At 39.4% G+C, this 22,153-nt stretch overlaps 2 protein-coding genes across 3 annotated transcripts in view; both read right to left on the bottom strand.

Annotated features, from left to right (window-relative positions):
* Positions 1-22,153, bottom strand: part of LPCAT2 (lysophosphatidylcholine acyltransferase 2) — a 67,504-nt gene that overhangs the window by 11,346 nt on the left and 34,005 nt on the right. For both annotated transcript variants that reach the window (XM_072967387.1, XM_006207835.4), the window contains exons 10-12: positions 21,990-22,115; positions 20,250-20,403; positions 606-704 (exon numbers count right to left, since the gene is read on the bottom strand). In XM_072967387.1, the coding sequence (XP_072823488.1) occupies positions 606-704; positions 20,250-20,403; positions 21,990-22,115 (379 nt within the window). The remainder of the gene's footprint in view (positions 1-605; positions 705-20,249; positions 20,404-21,989; positions 22,116-22,153) is intronic.
* Positions 6,713-7,724, bottom strand: CAPNS2 (calpain small subunit 2). Its single transcript, XM_006207834.4, has one exon. The coding sequence runs from the start codon at positions 7,628-7,630 to the stop codon at positions 6,887-6,889; it is 744 nt and encodes a 247-aa protein (XP_006207896.1). The 5' UTR covers positions 7,631-7,724; the 3' UTR covers positions 6,713-6,886.

The raw sequence follows: 22,153 nt of genomic DNA, 5'->3' as shown, positions 1-22,153 counted from the left end.
TGAACCTCCATGAAGTTCTATTGGGGTCTGAGGCCAGGGATTTTAGTCGTCTGCCTTCCCACCCCCCACACTGCTGCGACCATATATGTGACACTACAGGAAAACACACGGGGTGGAAACGTGAGACGTTTCTGATGGTGTTCCGCTGACACCACCAGCACAAAATAAACTCCATCAGGAAAAGACCACCTCCAATATCTTCAACATACAGAATGAGAAAATCAGGATGGATGAGAACTTTCTGCATGCTGAATTTGGATGACCAGTGACAGACAGGTGGTGTCTATTTACAACCTTACCTTGGGGCTTCAAAGGAGGGAGGCTGAAAAGAAACCATTTTTAAGCTAATTAATTAAATCATCTGCTCTTCGATCTTGATGCTGTTAACTAGGCTGCTTCCAAAGACTTTTTTTTTTTCTTGCTTAAATGATGCTTGTGTTTTCTTCATTCTCAGTAGCAACTGTCTTAATCACATTACCCTCCTGTACATGTCACCACGGATCTATAAACACTTGTAATAGATGCACTGATTTTCAAATAATACACTTAGCGTCAACACTTGTTTACGAGACAGACTACGATGCTTTCAGTGGGGCTGACAGTACCTTAAATGCCACCTGGATGATTTCCTCTGTGTTGGCAGGGTTGCACAGGACAGCCAGGCCAATTACATACTCTCGGAAGTCAATACTGCCATCATGGTTCTGTGAAAGGATGGGAGAAATCAATTAGCAGGGCCGCTGGTCGAATTACCATTAATCACAGCCCGCAGGGTAAAATTCAGGCATGCCATGCAGCTCAACATCATTGTGCACTGAGATGGAACAGCCAGCAAGCGGCCCCGCCCATTCCCAATTCAGAAGGAGGAAAAATATATTTCTGTTCAGCCACAAATATAGACATTTTATCACTGAGGCTCTTTGGGAGCAGCTCTACGGTTCTCAGCATGGGTCCCGGAGCTCCGCCTTGATGGGAGCCTCTCTGGGAAGCAGGATGGAGCATTTCATCCCAGGTGGGACTGAAGCCTTCCTTCCTCTGTGGTTGGTACCCTGCCATGACGGCCAACACCAATGGGTCATTAAGAGACCCTCTACATGTAGGAAATAGAAGGAAAAGGAGAAGGCCAAACTGAGGCAATGATCACAGCTGCAGCTTTTCTTCTTTCCAGGCTGAATTTGCCATAAAGCAGGAGAACAGAGTAAACCTGAGCAACCTCAATGGCCCCTTCGTGACATGAGGCCCTAGAAGACATTGCACTTGTAAACCTCTGGAAACTGAACCTCATGAGTATGATGCTAATGTCTATACCCTCAGGAGGTGTTTCATGACGACAACAGAAAGAAGAGGTTGGTCATCCTGATCCATGCTAAGTACAGAGTTTTCCCCACACATGAACTACTCACCTAGACAGGACACTGCGAGGATGAAATGGGGAGAAAGGAGAGAGAGCCTAAGGAAGGGAGGAGGTGGGGGGGGCGGGAAATAGGAGGATGGGAACGAACAAGAAGGGAAGGGGAAGAGGAGAAAGGAAAAGTGAGATGGAGAGTGGAAGAGAAAGTTGGAGGAGAGAGAAGGAGGGAGAAAGAGAAGCGTCAGTGAGCACGAGGATTACGATCCAGGTGTGGAACCACAGTGGCAGCAAGATCTTCCAGTGGTGGATTCCTAGATAAACTCTGAACGAGTAACAACAAAGCTAGTGCGGTACTTGGTAGGTGAGCAAATAATGCTTGGCACGGAAAAGAGTGTAATCTTAAACTGTGACTAAGTGCCTTCATTTCAAACATCAAGGGTTCCCCCAGGGCGGGGACTGCCTTCCCTGTGTGCAGTCCGTATCTACAACATTGTCACCACCCCAGAAGTTTCAGAGAAGGCAGAGTTTTAAGGGACATAATTTTCCCTGTTGTGTCACTACCGTTTACTTTTCCCATGCACTATGTTCATTAGGCCTCGGAGACTGAACAGCTTATTGAACTGTGGCTATGTGCTCAATAAAGGTTCTTCTGCAATCAGTTTTCTCCACTAAGCAACACAGACGGCTTGAACAGACGTTCTGAAGAATGGATAGAAGAATGATCTATGGACACTGAAGACACAGTCACAGATAGTATGATTGGAAATCCTTCTTTGAATTTCTGTTGTATCTGTATTGTGAAGCATCCGACTTTTGTCTATACCACAGAACCCTATGTATAACATAGGTCAAGCCTCATGACTTACTTTTCAGATGGAGAAACAGAAATATAAAGGAACTTTAATATTACTGCTAGTCACACAACAAGGTAAAACTCTGGACCCCTGATTTTCAGTAATAGTCTCATGTGAGAGGCTTTGGCAAAAGAATGTTAAAGTTGACTCTTCATAACCAATCACATGGGAAATGCTATGTAAGTTTTCATCCTCATAATGTGAAGGAGAAAAGGCAGCTTGGAAATTATTCTGAGAGGTTTTATTATTGGACTAATAAAATGATGCACTGTTAAGGTTCCAAATTCAGAATAATAAAATTTAGAACCGGAAGGAATCTTAGAAATCATCCATTCAACTTCTATATTTTCCCTAAAGAAAAAAAATCAAAACATAAATTTTACTTGAGGTCACAAAACTCACTGGTTATTGCCATAACAACAATTAAAATTTAGGTAATCTGACTCCCAATCTTTCAAATTAAAGCAAGTAACTTGATAAAATATATTCAAAAACAGAACATAAAGTATACAAGCAAAGGATAATAAAGGATACTCTTTCAATTTCAAATCAGTTTCATGCTAAAAAGTTATTCCTCAAATTTGTGGTTCTTTCCTTTAAAAACCAATTGAACTCCTCACGAGGAGGAGGAGTATTCAAATTCTGTAAATTCCAGTTACCCAGGAGATTCAGGGACGAGGTATTCTGTTTACCTCAAAATTCTTATTAAGGGGATATTTCTACCCACCTACGTAATTGTATGACCAATTTTCTAGGAATTAAATGGTTTTAATCCACTTAGCAGTAAAAATAAGACATTAAAAAAAAGTAATTCTGAAAGCACTTCAAGATCCATAGGTACATTAGGGGTTTGGAATTAATAGGTACACACTATATATAAAATAGATACACAATGGGGACCTACTGTATAGCACAGGGAACTGTATTCAATTTCTTGTAATGAGCTGTAATGGAAAAGAATCTGAAAATATACACACACATATGTATGTGCATAACTGAGCTGCTTTGCTGTACACCTGAAACTAATGTTGCAAATTGACTACACTTCAATAAAAAATAAGAATTAAAAAAACCTATAGGTACATTAGATAATCAGTGCCCTGCGGGTGCCTCCTTAAATATTTTTTTAAGGCCCTGCTGTGGGTTAGTTGTGAAACATTACTGATGAAATTTCTGACTGAGGTTAATCTATGAATCAACTTTTAAAAACACATGCCCTACTACTCAAAAAATATTTTCAAAGTGTCCTTTAAGATGATATACAAATTCTGAATATTTTTCAGCATTTGCTGTTTTTTAGGTACAGAACACAGTTTTTCTCGTTGCTATCAGTTATAGAATTCAGTGGACTGCGTCAAGGTTAAGGTGTTTTTCAAAATTATATGGGATATTTTGAAATTTTAAAATGTAGACATATAATGTCACATTTAAGCAAAATCATTATTTTCAACATACTGTACTGATTGTATTGCTTTTATAAATTTAAGAATAATGAGGTGGAGGTCTATGAATTAAAGTCCTTCATCTTAGGCTATAAGTAGTCTTCCATGTAGAAAAGACAAAATTTTAAAGCAATTATCAGGTAAAAACTCCCTCTTACATTGAAAATGTGCCTTTAAAAACATCAAGTTAAAAAAAAAAACCCATTGGATGGAAGCTAAGAAATTCAATCACTTGTTAAGCTATTGGTGGTATATAATGCCAAAGGTCTGGTTATTGGAAAAATCCAGGCTTTGGACTAAATTTTCTGGGATGCGCTCTAGTGCCTGAGGTTACCTGCACAACTTTTACACAAATTCAGAAGAGAACAAAAGAGAAACTTACATAACTTCAGGATGCCTTGCCCTGTGTATGCAGGAAAAGCATCCTAAAAACAGGTAATCCCTTAACTAATACCACCCCTAGTGTGAGATAATTGTCTTAACTTTCATAAAACATTTAAAATGAAGTGAAGGGAGCAAAGTCAGCTACATTTTCTTTTCCCCAACCATCATATGGAAAGGTTACATTATAAACTTACTACTCTGAGACCTTAAAAAGCATCTTGGCAGCCTTCCCCTTTCCTGGCTATATTACTACTACGCCCATGCCTAACATGTTAGCGGGCTTACTCCAAAATAGGGATCCTGCTATTAATGTGTGGTTGCTGGCAGCTGCCTCATTGTTATATAACCACACCTGGTTTAAGCAGCTCATCAGACCAAGCTTAAATTACAAGTCCCCTGAGGAAGGTGGACGTGATCTCTGTGCGTGGCTCAACTCAGAATTATATGCACATGGTGTTTCATAAATACTATATGACAGTGATGATGGTGAACGCAGAGGCCAAATACCAACCTCTCCTAGTTTTGCTGGGGATTTCTAACAGGCAGCTGAGGGCTCTTAACAGGTCAGTTATATAATTTTCATCGTTATAATTTTCCTCTAAATGAGTCAAAAGAGGAAGGATTTCAGCAATCTCACTCTTGGACAAACATTTGGAGAAAACTCTAATTCGAAAAGCTACATGCAACCCAATGTTCATAGCAGCACTATTTACAATAGCCAACACATGGAAGCAACCTAAATGTCCACTGATAGAGGACTGGATAAAGAAGATGTGATATACATACACAATGGAATACTATTCAGCCATAAAAAGAATGAAATAATACCATTTGCAGCATCATGGATGGACCCAGAAATTATTGTACTAAGTGATGTAAGTCAGAAAAAGAAATATGATATGATATCACTTATATGTGGAATCTAAAATGTGACACAAAGGAACTTATTTATAAAACAGACTCACAGACATAAAAAACAAATTTATGGCTACCAAAAGGGAAAGGGGGTGGGGGGGAGGGATAAACTAGGAGTTCGAGATTAGCAGATAGAAAGTATTATATATAAAATAGATAAACAACAAGGTCTTACTGTATAGCACAGGAAACTATACTCAATATCCTGTAATAAACCATAACTGAAAAGAAAAAAAAAAGAGTAAGGCTTTATTTTCAACCTCAGGATGATCCTCAAAAGTAGACTGGGAGAGAGGAAATGCATTAAACATCAGAGAAGCAGGAGGGGTGGAAACCAATCAGTGGGCAGGTGAACAGAGCCCTGGTGAATGCAACCGCTTTAGCTGGGGCTACTGGCGGGGGACTCTGAATTGTGTGCCCCGCTGTCACCACCTGAATCAGAATGAAAAAGTCAAACCAAGGGCCATTCACAAGAAAGGCACAACTACCCCGGCTTCTGGGCGGCAGTTTCTTCATACTCCTAGTTCCTTCTTTTGGGTGCTGTCGACACTGACTCCTGCCAGGTCTCACTTTTCTGTTGAGACTGAATCGAAAAACGGTCTTACCTTGAAGTACAGGCTGTCAACCTCGGTTACCCATCAGAATCACCGATGGACCTTTAAAAATACTCATCTCTGGGCCCCACCTCTAAGGAGTCTTATTAACTCACTTAGAGTGGGACTCAGCTCTCAGGATTCCCAAAGAGCTTTCCCAGTGATTCTAAGTTGCAGCCAGGGCTGCAAACCACTGCAATCAAGAGTCAGCAAGATTTATATACATTCATGTATCTATTGCTTTTAATACCAAATAACTGATTATGATTTATGTACGTTTTCTTTTTGTCTGTCTGCTTTTTTCCTGACTGCAGTTTTCAAAGAGGTAGGAAAGAATATTCCTTGCTCCGAGGCAGGGCAAGACATGACAAGAGCTGGCTAACATAGCTGATGTGCCTGGTTTTGTCTGAAGTGCATGTTAAGCGTGATCATTTTGATTCATTAAGGCAGCCAGAGATATTTTGACTACAAGTACACCCTTTTATTTCCCAATGCCCTGACCCTCGCTACAAATATATCAAAACAAAATTGGGAGGCGGGGAGTTATAGCTCAACTGGTAGAGTACATGCTTAGCATGCATGAGGTCCTGGATTCAATCCCCAGTACCTCCCTTAAAAATAAATAAACCTAATTATCTCCCCTCCCTGCCAAAATAAAATAATGAAATAATACAATAATAAGTAAATAAAATATTTTTTAAATTGCTACATGTTTATTTTACTAGAGAAACAGGACTAAAGAATTCTAGAATTTTAGATAGTAGCTCCATCATTAAAAAAAAATTCTGCCCTTATATGAAATTGCTTAATTTCACATTTCTGAACCTGTTTCTATACAGTTAAATGGGTTTCCAGGAAAATACTTTACTTTTTTTTTTTTAATGCAAGGGAAAGACCAGATATGAAATTAAGACAAAAACAGATTTTGAACTTCCCTCCTCATCTTTTTAAAGAGAAACTAAATCTCCTGGGTGCTTTCTCAATTTACTCCAGGATTTTTTTTCAAAAGGTCTTTCTTAACAATAACACATTTCCTGCTCTTTGGAAGTCAAACAGGCAATGACCTATTGAAATCTATTCCATTAGAGCCCACCCTGCACCACCCCCCATCACATATATAAGTCCCTAAAAATCCTATATCTCAAATAGCTGATATACAAACCACTCAGAACATTTTTCATGAAAAATCTGTTTTAATTAAGCAGAAAAGGCAGCACAAGTTCAGAAACAGGGAGGGCTCAGCAGGAAGTGACAGCTTTGGATGGGGTCTCCGCAACTGTGCAGAGAGCACGGCTGGCCCCCAGCAGTCCTGTCCTGCAGGGGCGTCCTAACTTCTCAGTGCCCACTTCAGGAATACATGGTCAGCTGCAGCCATTCTTGAATAGACACCTGAACCAGGCCATCCGCATCTCTATCCAGGGATCTGAAGGCACGAAACATGGCATCTAGGCGGACCAGGCAGCTGATGAAGTTGTTAAAATCCATACTTCCATCCTCATCGGCATATCGGCGGACAATCATTTGGTAAAGCTGCTCATTTAGGTGGAAGCCTGCTGCCTGCAGCGCTCCCCGTAGCTGAGAACTTCCCAGAGACCCAGACTGGTCCCTGTCATATTGCTTAAAAACACACTGCCATTTCTTGATGTTGTTCCAGAGATACTTAAATTCTTCAAAGCCCAGCTTCCCAGTCGTATCACTGTCCATGACGGACACGATGCTCCGGCAGGTGTCAAGACTAAAGCCGTCGGACTTCAGGTCCTTGTGCTTAGAAAGGACTTTGTTGAGAATATTCATTAGGTCAGTGGCACCCACCTCCATGTCCGGTCCAGCCAGCTGTGCAAATTGTTGCCGAAACCGCCTAACTTCCTCACTCTCGTTGGCCTCCACATAGGTGAAATGCTGCTGAGTGGGAGGTGGTTCCGGGGTATATTGAGCTGCTGCAGCCTCGCTGATGAAATTCACAATCCCACCAACTATCCCTCCAATATTTCCTCCTCCTCCTCTTCTCTGGCCGCCTCCTCCAAGAAGGCCTCCAAGAGCATGGCCAAGACCTTGATCTGCTCCTTCCAAAAGGGCCTTTGCCAGAAACATACTTTCGGTTTACCAAGCAAGTGTAAAAGCCGCTGAAATCTTGGAGGTGGTATCAGCGAGATGAAATGGAGTCTAAGTGGCTTACAAGTGGGAGAACTGGCTTTTCTGAACCTGTTTGCGTTGCACCACACCCTGGGGTGTGATAGTTCACCTTCTAATGAAGTTGCCCGAATTCCACTAGGTCCTAGCACCTGCCATTTATCAGAGGACCTCAATAAAATATCCCTAACTTATACTGTGTCTGACACATTAGAAGAAATCATATTTTTAAATATAATATATTAAACAATACATTTCTATATGCTGCTAATTTTAGTTCTTTCTTAGCATCTGAAAGGTGATATGGATTTTCCTAACAAGAGAAAGTAAGTGACTCCAGGATATCAAGAATTTCTTCTCTAAGGAATATTTATTGTTAGTGTATGACTGAAGAATTCTTGGGCATTGGTAAAGTATTTACCTAGTTCCCTTCCTTTAGCAAAGATTCCCAGCATTCGATGTTCTTAAGAAAAAATTGGAAGGGGGATTTTTAAAACACAGGGTCTCCTGGTTCCATCCCTCAGAGATTCTGACTCTGTAGCCTGTTGGGGTGTTAGCTACATTTTTGGAGTCCTTCTGAAGTGCAATATTTCATAGAAAACTGTACACATCACAAATGTATAGCTCAAAGAATTTCACAACCTGTATATCCCAATGTCATAACAGCCAGATCAAGAAAAATCACCAGGACCCCCCAGAAGCCTCTTCATGCCTGTTTCCAGTTACCTTCCTCTCCCAAGGGTAACCACTATCCTGACATCTAACATCACTGATTCATTTTTGAGCCTTAAATAAATGGAATCATACAGCATATACTTTTTTTGTATCTTGTTTTTGAATTTTTAATTAAAAATGTTTAAAATTCTGGTAAAATACATGTAACATAAAATTTACCATCTAAACCATTTTTAAGTGTACAGTTCAGGGGCACTAGGCACATTCACGTTGTTGTGCAACCATCACCATCCATCTGCAGAAACTTTTTCATCTTGAAAAACTGAAATTCTGTGCCTATTAAACATTCCCTCTTCCCACTAGGCTCTGGCCACCACCATTCTACTTGTCTGTATGAATCTGACTGTTGTAGATAATTCATATAAGTGGAATCATACGGTATTTGTCCTTTTGTGAATGGCTAATTTTACTTAGCACAGTGTCTTTAAGTTCCTCCATGCTGTAGCATGTGTCAGAATTTATTCCCTTCTCAAATCTAAATAATATTCCATTGTATGTACAAAAATTTTATGTATCCATTCTTCCATTGTGGATGCTTGGATTGCTTCTACTTTTTGGCTTTTGTGAACAATGCTGCTATGAACGTGGGTGTACCAATATTTCTTCAAGTCCCTGCTTTCAGATCTTTTGGCTATAGTCCCAGAAGTAGAATTCCTGGATCAAACAGTAATTCTGTTTTTAATTTTTTGAAGAGCCACCATACTATTTTCTCCAGTGGCTGTATTATTTTATATTCCCACCAACACTGCACAAGGGTTCCAGTTTCTCCAGTCTGGCTGATAATTGTTATTTTCTGGGTTTTTTTTTTTTTTTTTGGTAATAGCCATCCTAATGGGTGTGACATATCTCACTGTGGTTTTAATTTGCATTCCCCTAATGATTAGTGATGTTGAGCATCTTTCCATATACCTGTTGGTCACTTGTATATCTTCTTTGGAGAAATGTCTGTTCAAGTCCTTTGCCCACTTTTTGATTGGGTTGTTTGCTTTTGATGTTGTGCTGCAGTTCTTTCTATATTCTGGATATTAACTCCTTATCAGTTATATAATTAGCAAATATTTTCTTCCATTCCATGAGCTGCCTTTCTGCTCTGTTGATAAGTGTCCTTCAGTGTGCAAAAGTTTTAAATTTCAGTGTAGTTCAATTGATCCAATTTCTCTTTCATTGCTTGTGCTTTTGGTGTCATATCCAAAAAAATCAACAAAAAAATCCAGTATCACAAAGCTTTTCCCCTATGTTTTTGTCTAAGATAAAACATGATAGTTATAAGCTCTTATGTTTAGGTCTCTGATCCATTTTGAGTTAATTTTTTATATGGCATCAGGTAAGAGTCCACTTCATTTTTCTGCATGTGGGTATCCACTTTTCTCAGCACAATTTTGTTGAAAAGATTGTTCATTCCCCATTGAATGGTCTTGGCACCCTTGTTGAAAATCATCTGTATCCACACCCACAGGTTTATTTCTGGGCCCTCTATTCTATTCCATTGCTTTATACTTCTTCCTTTACGCCAGCACCACACTATTTGGATTACTTTAGCTTTGTAGTTAAGTTTGAAGTCAGGAAGTATAAGACTTTCAACTTTGCTCTTTTGCAAGATGACTTTGGCTATTCAGGGTCCCTTGAAATTCCATATGAATTTTAGGATGGATTTTCCTACTTTTGTAAAAAAAAAAAAAAGGAGTTGGGATTTTGATAGGAATTGAATCGATTCTGTAAGACCACTTTGGGTTAGTACTGACATCATAACAATACTAAGTCTTCCAATCCATGAATACAGAATGTCTTTCCACTTATTTATGTCTTCCTTAACGTCTTTCAACACTTTGTAGTTTCTGATGTACAAATCTTCCACCTCCTTGGTTAAGTTTATTCCTAAGTATTTTATTCTTTTTAATGCTGTTATAAATAGAGTGGCTTTTTTAAATTTCCTCTTTAGTTTACTGTTGGTGTATAGAAACACAACTAAGTTTTGTGTGTTGATTTGTATCCTCCAACTCTTCTGAATTAGTTTATTAGTTCTAACAGTTTGTGTGTGTGTGTGTGTGTGTGTGTTTAATCTGCTGGATTTTTTTAAATACAAGATTGTGTATTCTGTGAGCAGAGGTAATGTTACTTCTTTCTTTCCAACTGACGTTCTTTTTATTTCTTTTCTTGCCTAACTGCTTTGGCTCAGACTTCCAGTACTATGCTGAATAGAAGTACAGAAAGCAGGCATCCTTTTGTGCTCCCAATCTTACAGCAAAGGCTTTCAGGCTCTTATCACTAAGTATTTTGTTGGCCCTGGGCGTTCCGTATATGGTTTTTATAATGCTGAGGCACGTTCTTTCTATTCCTAGTTTTTTATCTGAAAGGGTGTTGAATTTCATCCATGTTTTTTCTTTTACATGAATTGAGATAGCCAGGTTTTTTTTTTTTCCCCTTCATTCTGTTAATGGGGTTCATTACATTGACTGATTTTGAACCATTGTTGCACTTAAGGAATGAATTCCACTTAGTCATGATGTAAAATCCTCTTAATGTGCTGTTGAACTCTGTTGGCTAGTATTTTGTTCAGGATTTTTGCATCAATATTCATAGGGGAAATTGGTCTGTAGTTTTCATGTACAGTTGATCGTTGAACAACATGAACTATGGGGGTTCATTTCTACCAGGACTTTTTTTCCCAATAAGTACATACTACAGCATGGTATCATCTGAGGTTGGTTGAATCTGTGGATGTAGAACCATGGAAACAAAGGGACAACTGTAAAATTATACACAAGTTTTCGACTGCACAGGAGGTCGCTTCCCCTAACCTCTGTGTTGTTTAAGGGTCAATTATAGTATCTCTTTCTGATTTTGGTATCAGGATAATGTTGGTCTCACAGAATGAGTTAGGAAGTATTCCTTCCTCCTTGATTTTTGGGAAGCGATTGAGAAGGATTGGTGTTAATTCTTCTTCAAATTCATTAATGAAGCCATCTGGTCCTGGGAATTTCTTTGTTGGGAGGTTTTTAAAAATTACTGATTCAATCTCTTTACTAGTTATAGGGCTGTTCAGATTTTCTAGTTCTTCATAATTCAGTCTTGGTAGATTGTACATTTCTAGGAATGTGTCCATTTCATCTAGGTTATCCAATTTGTTGGCATACAGTTGCTCATAGTACTCTTTTGTAATACTTTTTATTTCTGTAAAATTGGTAGTACTGCCTCTCTTTTCTGATTTTGTGTGTCTGGCTTATTTTCTCAAAATTACATTAGTGAGATTTGATTTTATATTTTTAATAAGTATTTTCAGAAATCAGTCTATGACAGGTGGTCCCAGACAATACTTCGAGAAATCTTACCTTTGATACAAAGTAGAGTCAGGGTACAAGTCCTTCAGAAGTCTCTGGAGGTTCTACTGGTAAACTCAGGGAAAGGTGGCCAGGACATAATAACTAAATCATGATATCACCCAGCATTTTGGGCCTTTATTTCAATCTGCAAAATGATAATAGTATCTCCCCTGCCTAATTCATGATTCAATTTCATTTATTATGTTTCAGGTCTTGGATTCAATGTTTAGTGGAGAAAGATGAATATATCAGGATTGCAGCGCTCGAGGATCAGAGACCCACAGAAAAGTAGTTGTAAGTATAATCTGAAGTCTATTTTCACATTTCTACTATTAATGCTAAACAATTACATCTGTATAGAATACTTGTATATCATATTCTTTGTTATGTAGGTTTCACCGAACTCCCCTGAAAGAAAGAAAGGCATTCGAGATAAAGAAAAGAAAAACTCAGAGAAGTTAAGCTACTTATAAAAGGTTGTACACGTAATAAACGGTACTGGATTATCAAACCACTAAGGATGCCCAAAAGGGAAGCAATGAGGTCCTCGAGGCAAAGGAACGGAGAACACTTACCTACAGAAGAGACAACGTGTAGGCCTGACTATAGGCTGCGTTAGGGTTCTCCAAACAGACAAGAGACATATTTAAAGAGACAGTACAGTAAAAAGAGAGAGGAACGAAAGGACGTGTGTTGTTATTTAGGGGGTGGTGAACAGTCCAATGTGATGAGAGTTTACTGCCGGGAATGATGGGATTCAAAGGCAGCGCAGCAGGATAGAATAAAACTGGAAAGGACCTGGAACTCCTCACAGGTTCCTGTGGACACTGCCAAGACTCTGATAGAAGTCAAAAGGAGATTAAATGTAAAGTTACTTTGTAAGCCGCACAGTTCTAGAACTGAATAATGATTATTCTAGCTATTACTAGGGAGGGGACAATAGCCGGGGACGCGGCTCTGTGTAGGACATGGGAGACGTGTCTCCTTCTGCCACACCCAGGGGCTTGGGAAACACTCTCCGACGACTGGTTATGGCACAAGGACTCCAATACCTGGTCTCACGGGCACAATGACATGGTCCCTGTGAACACCAAAGGCCAAATGCCTTCCTTAACCACACAGAAGAAGCACCGCAAAAGGACTGTCTTCCCTTTAGGGGATCCCAAGGGGCCATCTGGCCTCAGACAGATTTAAATCCATTCACATAAGCTTCTCTCTGAGGAAATGACATGGGCTTTGTTTTTATAATGCTGCAAATTAATTTGATAGCATCCACTGCCAGATAAAATGGGCCTCCTTATGTCCATCTGTAGTGCTTTTTTTTCAAATTGAAGTTTAAATCCAATTCCTCTCATTTATTTTCTTTGAAGATGGAGAGCATTTGGCTAACAGTTTCTCATAAGCCATCATAGAATAAAAGACTGTTATTAGATTAACAAGACTTTTCTTCTCTGGACTAGTTAATCCCCCAAGGCTATTTATTAGAACATTAATAGCAACTTTGGCTGCCTTCTGGGGGAACTCTACCGTCCATATCTGGAGAAAAACCACAGGGGAAGAGGCCACAGTCAATGGAAAATTTAACCTCAATTTGAGGGGGAAGAGTTATTGAACTTAAAAAGTTAACAGTGATACATGAATGTTATTTAGCAACATTATTCATAATAGCTCCAAAGTGGAAACAACCTAAATATTCACTTACAGGTGAATGAATAAACAAAATGTGATATATCTGTATAATGGAGTACTATTTGGCAATAAAAAGCGATGAATTACTGATACATGTTATGACACAGATGGAGCTCAAAATCTTACGCTCAGTGAGAGAAACCAGACGTGAGACCATACATTGTGTGATCCCATTACATGAAATGTCAACCAATGGCAAATCTATTCAGACAGAAAGTCTCTATTCTAGTCTTTATTCTAGACTGGGTCTACAACTCTACAGTGGTTGCCCAGGGCTAGGAGATAGGTAAGTGAGAGGAATTAACAGTTAATGACAGTCCTACTGGGGTGATGGAAAAGCTCTAAAATTGATTTATGAGGGGGGAAGGTATAGCTCAGTGATAGAATGTGTGCTCAGCATGCACAGGGGTCTGGGTTCAATCCCCAGTACCGCCATTAAAAAATAATAATAATAATAAATAAATAAATGTAATTACCTCCCCTACCCCCAAAAAGAGCGGACTGAAAATTGACTTATAACCAGAAATTGACACATTGTAACTGACTGTACTTCAATTAAACAAACAAACAAACAAACAAATAAATAAATAAAATTGATTTTTAGGGGTGGCTGCACAACTTGGTAAATTTACCAAAAAAAAGTCACTGAGTTGTATCCTTAAAACAGGTGAATGCCATGATATTTAAAATATGTCTCAAGAAAGTTGTTTTGTTTTTTTTTTAAAGTCAACAGTGACAGTTTGTAGTAAAAAGAATACTGAACTCGGAATTCTGGTCCCAGTCCTGCAAGTAACCAGCTGTGTAGCCTTGAGCACATAACTTCCTCTCTTGGGCTGGCAGCTTTCTGTGATATGAGGAAGACGGGGAATTTGACACTAAACGTCCTTTCAGCTCTAGATCTGTGAGTCTAGGTCTTCGTGTGCCATGAAGTGGTGACAGCTTCATTCATATCTTACATTCAGTTTCCTTCTTGTGCCCCAGTGTTTTTATGCTATATATGAATTTAATTTAATCTTTTCTTGGGTCTGGTTCCTCAACTTTTAGAGACATACTTATTTACCCTTATACTCACTTTGACATATTGTCTGGTTTCAAAAGTATTCTGGTAACCTACCAAGTATGTTGCTCCTCCAAACAGAATTCCAAGGTGGGGTGACTGAACCAGGCCTAAAATAACACAGAAGGACGCACAGCTCCCACTTACAGTGAAGCTTTCCTGTCAGGTGGGGCTCTCACCCAACTGCACCATGATCTGGGCCAGACCTTCCTGATTTATTGATGAGGATGTCATGTTGGATGAAATCAAAAGCCTTTCTAGAGTCCGTATAGATAATATCTATTTCTTTTTCTTTATCATCTCTGTCACTCTGTCATAGGAGGGAATTAAATTGGTCTGACACAATTTGCTCTTTACAAAGCCCTGTTCCTTACTTCCTTATGCTTTTGGAGGAGGTCAGTAATTGCTCACTTGTTCCAATTTAAAAAAAAAAAACTTAAACTTCAACTGATGCAGTCTCCTTTCTGCTTCCTCTAAGCATCTCCTAGGTGGATTTGTATTGGGAAACCAAAAAGCAAGCAGATAGTTCTCATGCTTAAACGGGTATTTCTAGTGTAACAGTACTCAGGCAGGGAAAATACCATGATGGACTACATGGGGGAGTTAAGTCAACTTGAGAACTGAAAAGGGAAATTGTCAGACATACAGGACCACCAAACTTGCAGGACGACTTGTACAGCTGAATAGAAACGTTCCTCTGGCCCACTCAGACAGTTATAGCCTTCTTCTCTGATTCTATCATAAGAGATTTAGAGCAGATTTCATATACCAAGTCCTGATTAATTGAGACTGGAATCCAGATGAGTTCTTTTCACATGAGCTATGAAATACTACAGTCCATATCAAACCTGAACTGCAAATTTAAAAGACAGAAGACTTCAATGTTTGTTGCAACCATTCGCCTCTGGCACTGCACTGTGAAAGCAGCCATAGACAGCCACAGACGTAGACAAGTGGGCATGACGGTGTCCCAATAAAACTTTATTTACAAAACAGGCATCAGACTGGATCTGGTCCATCAGCTGTAGTTTGCTGACCCTGCTATATTTCCTAAGCCAGTGAAAACAAAGCATGCTGGTAAAGTTTAAGGACTGGATTGAAGGGCTGCAGTCAGCACTTATAGTGACCGTTGTTCCTCACCTGATTTAAAGAGGATCATTTTATTCTCACTGAATCTGTCTACTTCGTGTTGAAATCCTCCCCAGTTCTAACCAGTGGTATATTATTCACCTTCACAGATGAAAGAGGCTGGTTTCTAATTACTCAGCTGTAGTCTGGCATGAGCTCACGCTCTCTTTTTACCAATACCATTGTGCACACAACAGACTACAGGCTAATAAAATTTAGAGAGATGGTTACTACTTCTGTTCTGTAAAAAATGTGAAAACTATTATGATTTTTCCCATTTCGGCCTTCTAACTGGTACTTAGTTCTTCCGGCATTACTATGTACTTTGTTTAAATATATACAGGAAAAGTGTGTGTGTACTTTAGCACTTTGACAATCCAGCATTTTTGGCTACTGCAAACGTCTGTAGATCTTTTATTACTGTTTCGCAGTGTGTGGAATGAATGCGTTTCTTTATCCCGAGTTCTTCCTGTCCGCCCTGTTCCTGGCATGAGTTCAAGTGTTAAATCACGAGTGCCAACAATAACAAGCACCCTGGCTTGCTCCTTCCTGTTAGAGAAGGTAGGGTGTTATATCATGCAGATTTTCTGCTCGTGCTGAGAGTTAAGACACTCACATGGCTTAAGTGATTGGAAATAAACAGAGCAATCTTTCTGAGTGGAATGGATTAACTTTTTTATGTAGTTGTATAAGCTGTACTGAAAGTTTAAGACCAAATGTCTTACAAAGTCAAAAATATTTACTATCTGGCTCTTTACTGCAAAAGTCTGCTGATCCCTGAGATACACAGCTTTGCCACCAGTGAATATACATCCCATCAGGGTGATGTGTATCAGATGGAACATTATGCTGATTGTATCATAAGGTGTGGATGAGACGTGACTTGCCACTAGTAAGAGGCAGATAACATGGTGTACTGTCGAGCTAGCAACAAAGATGATATGTGGGCTGGAATATTTGAGGACTCTGTCTCATGGTATACAGTATATAAGATACTTCTGGCAGGGCAGCACATGGTTCTGCTCAATAACACAGCGCTGACGAATGGCATGAAGTGATGCTGTATGGACAATCTGAGACATTACAACTATGAAAATGACTGTGTCATAATTATCTCTGAATTAGCCAGTGTTACTTCTCAGTCCCATCAAGTGTGTTTAAATCCCTTCGAGCGTGCTGGCAAAAAAATCTAGTATTGAAAACTGAATTATGAATACATAAAAATGCTGAGAAGCCACTGTTTTAAAAGCTATTGTCTTAGCTCTCAACTCTAACTCATCTGGACTTCTGACTATCCCAGTTAGCCTCTGATCCAGCAAGATCAGTGCACATTCAGGAAAATAAGGGAGCTGAATGAAACCTAGAGATAGAAAGTGTCTTCTTTCTGTTTTTCCCCCCCAAACAGGTGAGGCCTCTCCAAGGGGAATTATCCCAAATGAGCATGAATGCTCCATTTCTGTTGGACCTTTAAATTATCTGCCATCAAATAACTGACCATCTAAAAGAACACGTCAGACTGTCAGAAGGAATTGAATGGACAACATGGTTCTTTGTTTTTGTTTTTGTTGTTTTTTTAGGACAAACTGAGACTAAAACCATTATGAAGTTTTTGTAGATTAGCCAAGAATGGATGTGGGGAGAAAAAGTAAGAGAATGTGGAGAGAGGAGATACTCCTCTCCCTTTCCCCAACATACCAACCACAACTGCACCAGATTTGGGGAGAGGCAGAGAGAAGAAAAGAGGGAAGGGGAAAAGGAGGGCAAAGTGGGAAAGGCACCTGGGAGGGGCTTGTGGGAGCCCTTTGCACTGCGAAAACTTACAGCTATTGAAAGAGCGAGAGGAACACCCTGCCCTCCCTCTCTCCCACCCTCTTCCTCCTCCACCCCTCATTAAGCATTGAGTTTAGCAAGATAAGCTACTCGGACAGAAACAAACTATGACGTTAGGGAACTTCTCTGTCTTTCCCATGGAACATTCTCCAGCTAAATCCCTTAAAGAGACAGGGGAACGGAGCCTAGCATGGAAGTGGGGATGTGCACAGGGTGTGGCAAAAATTGCATAATTCAGCTTCTCAAAACAAAGCAGATCTTCACAGGCATAGACATGCAGTTTATGTTAAAAACAAAAAAGGAAAGACAGAAAGATAGAGATAGAGAGAAGAAAAAAGAAAGAAGGAAGGGAAGATGGAAAGAAAGAAAGGTCAAATGCATTGGTCTTTAATAATCCAGGTTATTTTCTCTGCCTTCCAGTATGTTGGAGATGAAAAGAAAAGTGTTTTAAAGAGCAACTCATGGTCTATAGCTAAAGCCAAGTCTGCACACTATACAAAGGAGTGAGGAAAACTCACAATTGGAATTGATATGTGAGCTGACTGAAGTAGTCCGTGTAGAAATGTGATCGACCACATAGGCCACAAAGGCTCATGGGTCTCCTAACTGCTTGGGGCCAACTGCGTTCTCTAGTTCAGAGTGAATCAGTCTGGCTAACTGGGGGTTATTTTAATCCCTGGTTCACACTCCCTTTCCACTTTCAAATCTTCCCATACTTCCCAGTGCTACAGAAACAATGGGGCCATGGGCAGGTATCATCAGTCATCAAAAGACGCAACTGGTGTCATAACAATCCTGTTACTGTTGTTATGACAGGTTGATGCCTGAAAGACAGGGCAACCTCTGGAGAGATTATTTTTAATCCTGATTAAAAATCCTGATGAGCATAAAGTCTATGATGTGCACTGAACTTCTTGGTCCCTGTTTCACATCATTTCCCAATTCCCCATCTCCTGTCCTTATTGGTATGTCCCTGCCACATTCCTTCCTGTCACTAAGTCCATATTTATAGAAACCTTAATTTAAAATTGCTTGCAATGCATGGTTTCCAGGGCCAAACTGGAAGATACTGTATGAATCTCACAGAAGTACAAGTGAAAAGTGCCTCTATTTTCCCCACGTGCACTGTGACATCCAATAATTTACCTCTCCTTTCCCCTAAATCTTCATTACACTTAATAGCAGCACCACTGCGGTGGCACATTACCATTTCATGGATGAGGAAGGGTTATTTGTAGGCTGCAAGCCCAGAAGAGAGGCCTGGGCACTCTGTATGGAAGAAGGTTGCTTGACTGCATCATGTTACGGGTAGTTCATCTAAGAGACCCCAGAGTAAGTCATTAGGAGCATGAGTCTTCTCTGGGTAAGAAGGAAAAGCTCTGCCCTGATTTCTGTCATCAAGCTATAATTTCTTTGCAAAATGTCTTTTCCCAGTGGCTAACAGAGAACTGGGACATCTGGTGGCAGCCAGGATGGAATGAGCCCAGTTCAGCCTATCTCTCCTTCTCTCATTACAATAAGAAATTCTGATCAAACACCAAAAGCGCGACATCTGGACAAAATACCATAGTGGGAAGGACTTGAAGAAGAACTAGACAGGCAGTGAAGACAGCAGGGCACCATTACTAAATTGTTGACAGGGAAGAACGATCAACTCCAAATTCTCTCTATATGTCTGACCAAAATATCCCCCAGGAATGAATGCAAAATAAAAAGATCACAACTCCAAATATTTATCCAAGGGAAATGAAAACCTGCATTTACACAAAAACCTATACACGAATGCTTAGACCAGTTCATTCATGAATGCTGCAAGTTGGAAACAAACCAAATCTTCCTCAGCTGGGGAGTGGATACACCAAATATGGCACATCCACACAATGGAATACCACTCAGTAATGAAAGAAAACAAATTACTGACACCTGCAGCAACATGGCTGAATCTCAGATGCATTATGCTAAGTGATAGGTGCTGGACTCAAAAGGATATGCTGCTATGATTCCATTTATATGGCACTTGGAAAAGGTAAACCCATAGGGATGGAGTAATTGCCAGGGGTTAAGGGCGAGGGAAGGGCTTGACCACAAAAGAGTAACTACAGGGAAATCTGTGTGTGCGTGGGGCGGGGGGGGGGGCGCAACTGTTGTGTATCTTGAACGTGGTGATAGTTACATGCCTTTGCACATTGGTTAGAACTCATAAAACTGTAACCAAAAAGTGAACTTTATTGTCAGTTTCATATATTAAAAAACAAATAAAAAAGAGAGGAGTTGGAAATCTTGATACATTTTTCCAAAGGAAACTTTCTGACAATTCAATCATCTAACTCCATGTCCTTACATATTTGTAAGCAGAAACGTGAACCCCAATATAAGGATGAACAGGTCAAGTTTTAATTGAAAACTCTGTTATAAATAAAATAAAATCAACCTGGTCTTCAGATGTTTGGGGGGAAGTCCAGGAACCTTCAGAAAAGAATATACCACCCATGTCATCAATGTAGGAATTTTGCCGTACATTTTAAAATTCTTGCTAGCTGTATAAGCCTTTTTGATTCCATGTAACAGACATGGTTATGTGGTCACAATATTTATTTCCGATCTGTTGCCATATACAGACACACAATTATTATATTAGTTACTACTACTACCACTAAGGGGAAAAGAAAGCACAAAAGTCATGCAATTAAACCAGAGGCTCAGCTTGCTTCTTCTCACAGGGACCTCACAAGTTTTTCTAACACCTGCCATACTGATTTGTACTCTGTGGGGACTTGCAAAATAAAAATGTTTGCGTGTTTAAAATTAAGCTTCAACTTACCCTGTCAAAGAGTGCAAAAAGTTGTCTCAAGACATCTGAAACAGGCAACTTTAAATACTCCGCAAATTCTTCAATCCCGATTCTTCCTCCTTTTGAGGAACTTGCAATAGTGGCATATTCATCCAAATGCTTACGAATGCCGTCCCAATCCAGTCTGCACAGACAAAGAATCATAAAGACATGTTACTAGCTCCTTAGAGTCCCCATGGACATTTTATGAGCACAGTTTTATTCATTTGTCTGAGGGAAAAATACTTTCAGTGTCACATTTGAAAAGGAAAATAAAATGGATATTTTAAAGCACATATTGACCATGTATACAGGCTTCTAATTTTTTAAAGGGTATTAGCATTAACTGTAATGGTCCCAAATATGTGAGGGAAAGAAAAGTAACTGGGAAGAAGAGCAATGAGGTAAAATAATAAATGACACATGAGAAGAAAGTGCGAAATCGCATTTAATCCCAGTATTACTTAGTAAGTCAACAGTATTTACTGAGTTGTTAAAAAAAAAACATGATTCTTGCTTTCAAGGAGCTTTCTGGCTGACAACGAACTCACATTTCACAAAACGTGGTGATGGGAAATGCATCAGACTATGTGCACTTCCTCTAATATTAGTTACAAAACACTTTTAAAACACTGGAAAATATACTGTAGTGTACATCACAGCCTGCTTGTCTTTGTCTTGTAGAATTAAATAGGTGACTTAACAAATACTTCTATATCCAGCTTCAGTGACTAAGTTTTTCAAATCTATAGGAATAGTGTAAAAATATAACATCAAAACATTGTCATCTTGGAGGAAGGTATAGCTCAGTAATAGAGTGTGTGGTTAGCATGCACGAGGTCCTCGGTTCAATCCCCAGTACCTCCATTAAAAAAAAAAATTAAAAAAAATCGAATTACCTTCCCACCCCAAAAACAATTACTGTAAAAAAAAACCAAAATTTAAAACGTATTAAAAATATATATACTTTTTAAAAAAACACTATTGTCTAGAAGATATAAATAATATTTGCTGTATCAGTTACCAAAATTATTTTGTAATACTGAACTTCAATACAGTAACTGGTTCTGCAGCTCCCTCCTACAGAGGACGCCAAGGTCTACTGAATGAATAAATTCTGCAGCTCCCTGATGGAGCTGCAAACAGAATGACTTGTAATCAGAGAGGGATGTGGGAGTTACACCCTCATACCAGATAGCTCAAAAGGAATGTTCTAAACAGTTTAAACTAGATCCTAGAATCACAAAGGAGTGTTTCTGCCTTAAAAAATAAATTATATACTCAGAAGGAAAAGGTTATCTGGGGAAGGATTTAAAATTCAGTGATGGTCAGAATTGCTGCTTTACAAGCCAATTCAGACTTCACATGAGAAGTTCTGACCACCTCATGCCAGGACCATCTAATTACGCCATCCTTCTTGTAAGAAGGTAGCAGGACTGACTAACTACTCTGAGTCATTTCTAAGTCGGGAAGCAGATCTGCTGTTACTCATATTTACTATCTCTTGGTCTCTTCCTGTGATCAACACACTTATTTTTGAGTTAACTGTTCTTGAAAAAACAAAACTAGATGAACTAAATGGGAGACAAATTCACATCCCTGTCTTCCTTAACAGACCCCATGGAGGTTCTAGAGTTGAGCATTCATGAAACCAGAGAAAATAAACACACAGCATTTCAGATCTCTTTCGGACATCTTTATGAAAGTACAGTGGTTTTAAAATGCGCTTACCTCAATTTCCGGCTGATTTTGGTAAATTCCACCAAGCCAGCTTCCATAGGCAATGTTAGCTGTCCTGCTGAAATCATCAACCTGCAGTCTTCATAGGTGTGATCTGTCACTGGGATTTCCAATGCTCTAAAAGTATTAAAAAGCCCACAAATTCAACTTTTTAA

Source organism: Vicugna pacos, chromosome 9 (assembly GCF_048564905.1).
Source record: "Vicugna pacos chromosome 9, VicPac4, whole genome shotgun sequence".
NCBI classification, from domain to species: Eukaryota; Metazoa; Chordata; class Mammalia; order Artiodactyla; family Camelidae; genus Vicugna; species Vicugna pacos.
The sequence above is the reverse complement of the archived record's forward strand: the minus strand, read 5'-3'. Positions and strand labels throughout refer to the sequence as shown.

Coding starts and splice junctions, on each gene's coding strand:
- CAPNS2 (XM_006207834.4), bottom strand. CDS start 7,630: ATGTTTCTGGCAAAGGCCCTTTTGGAAGGAGCAGATCAAGGTCTTGGC.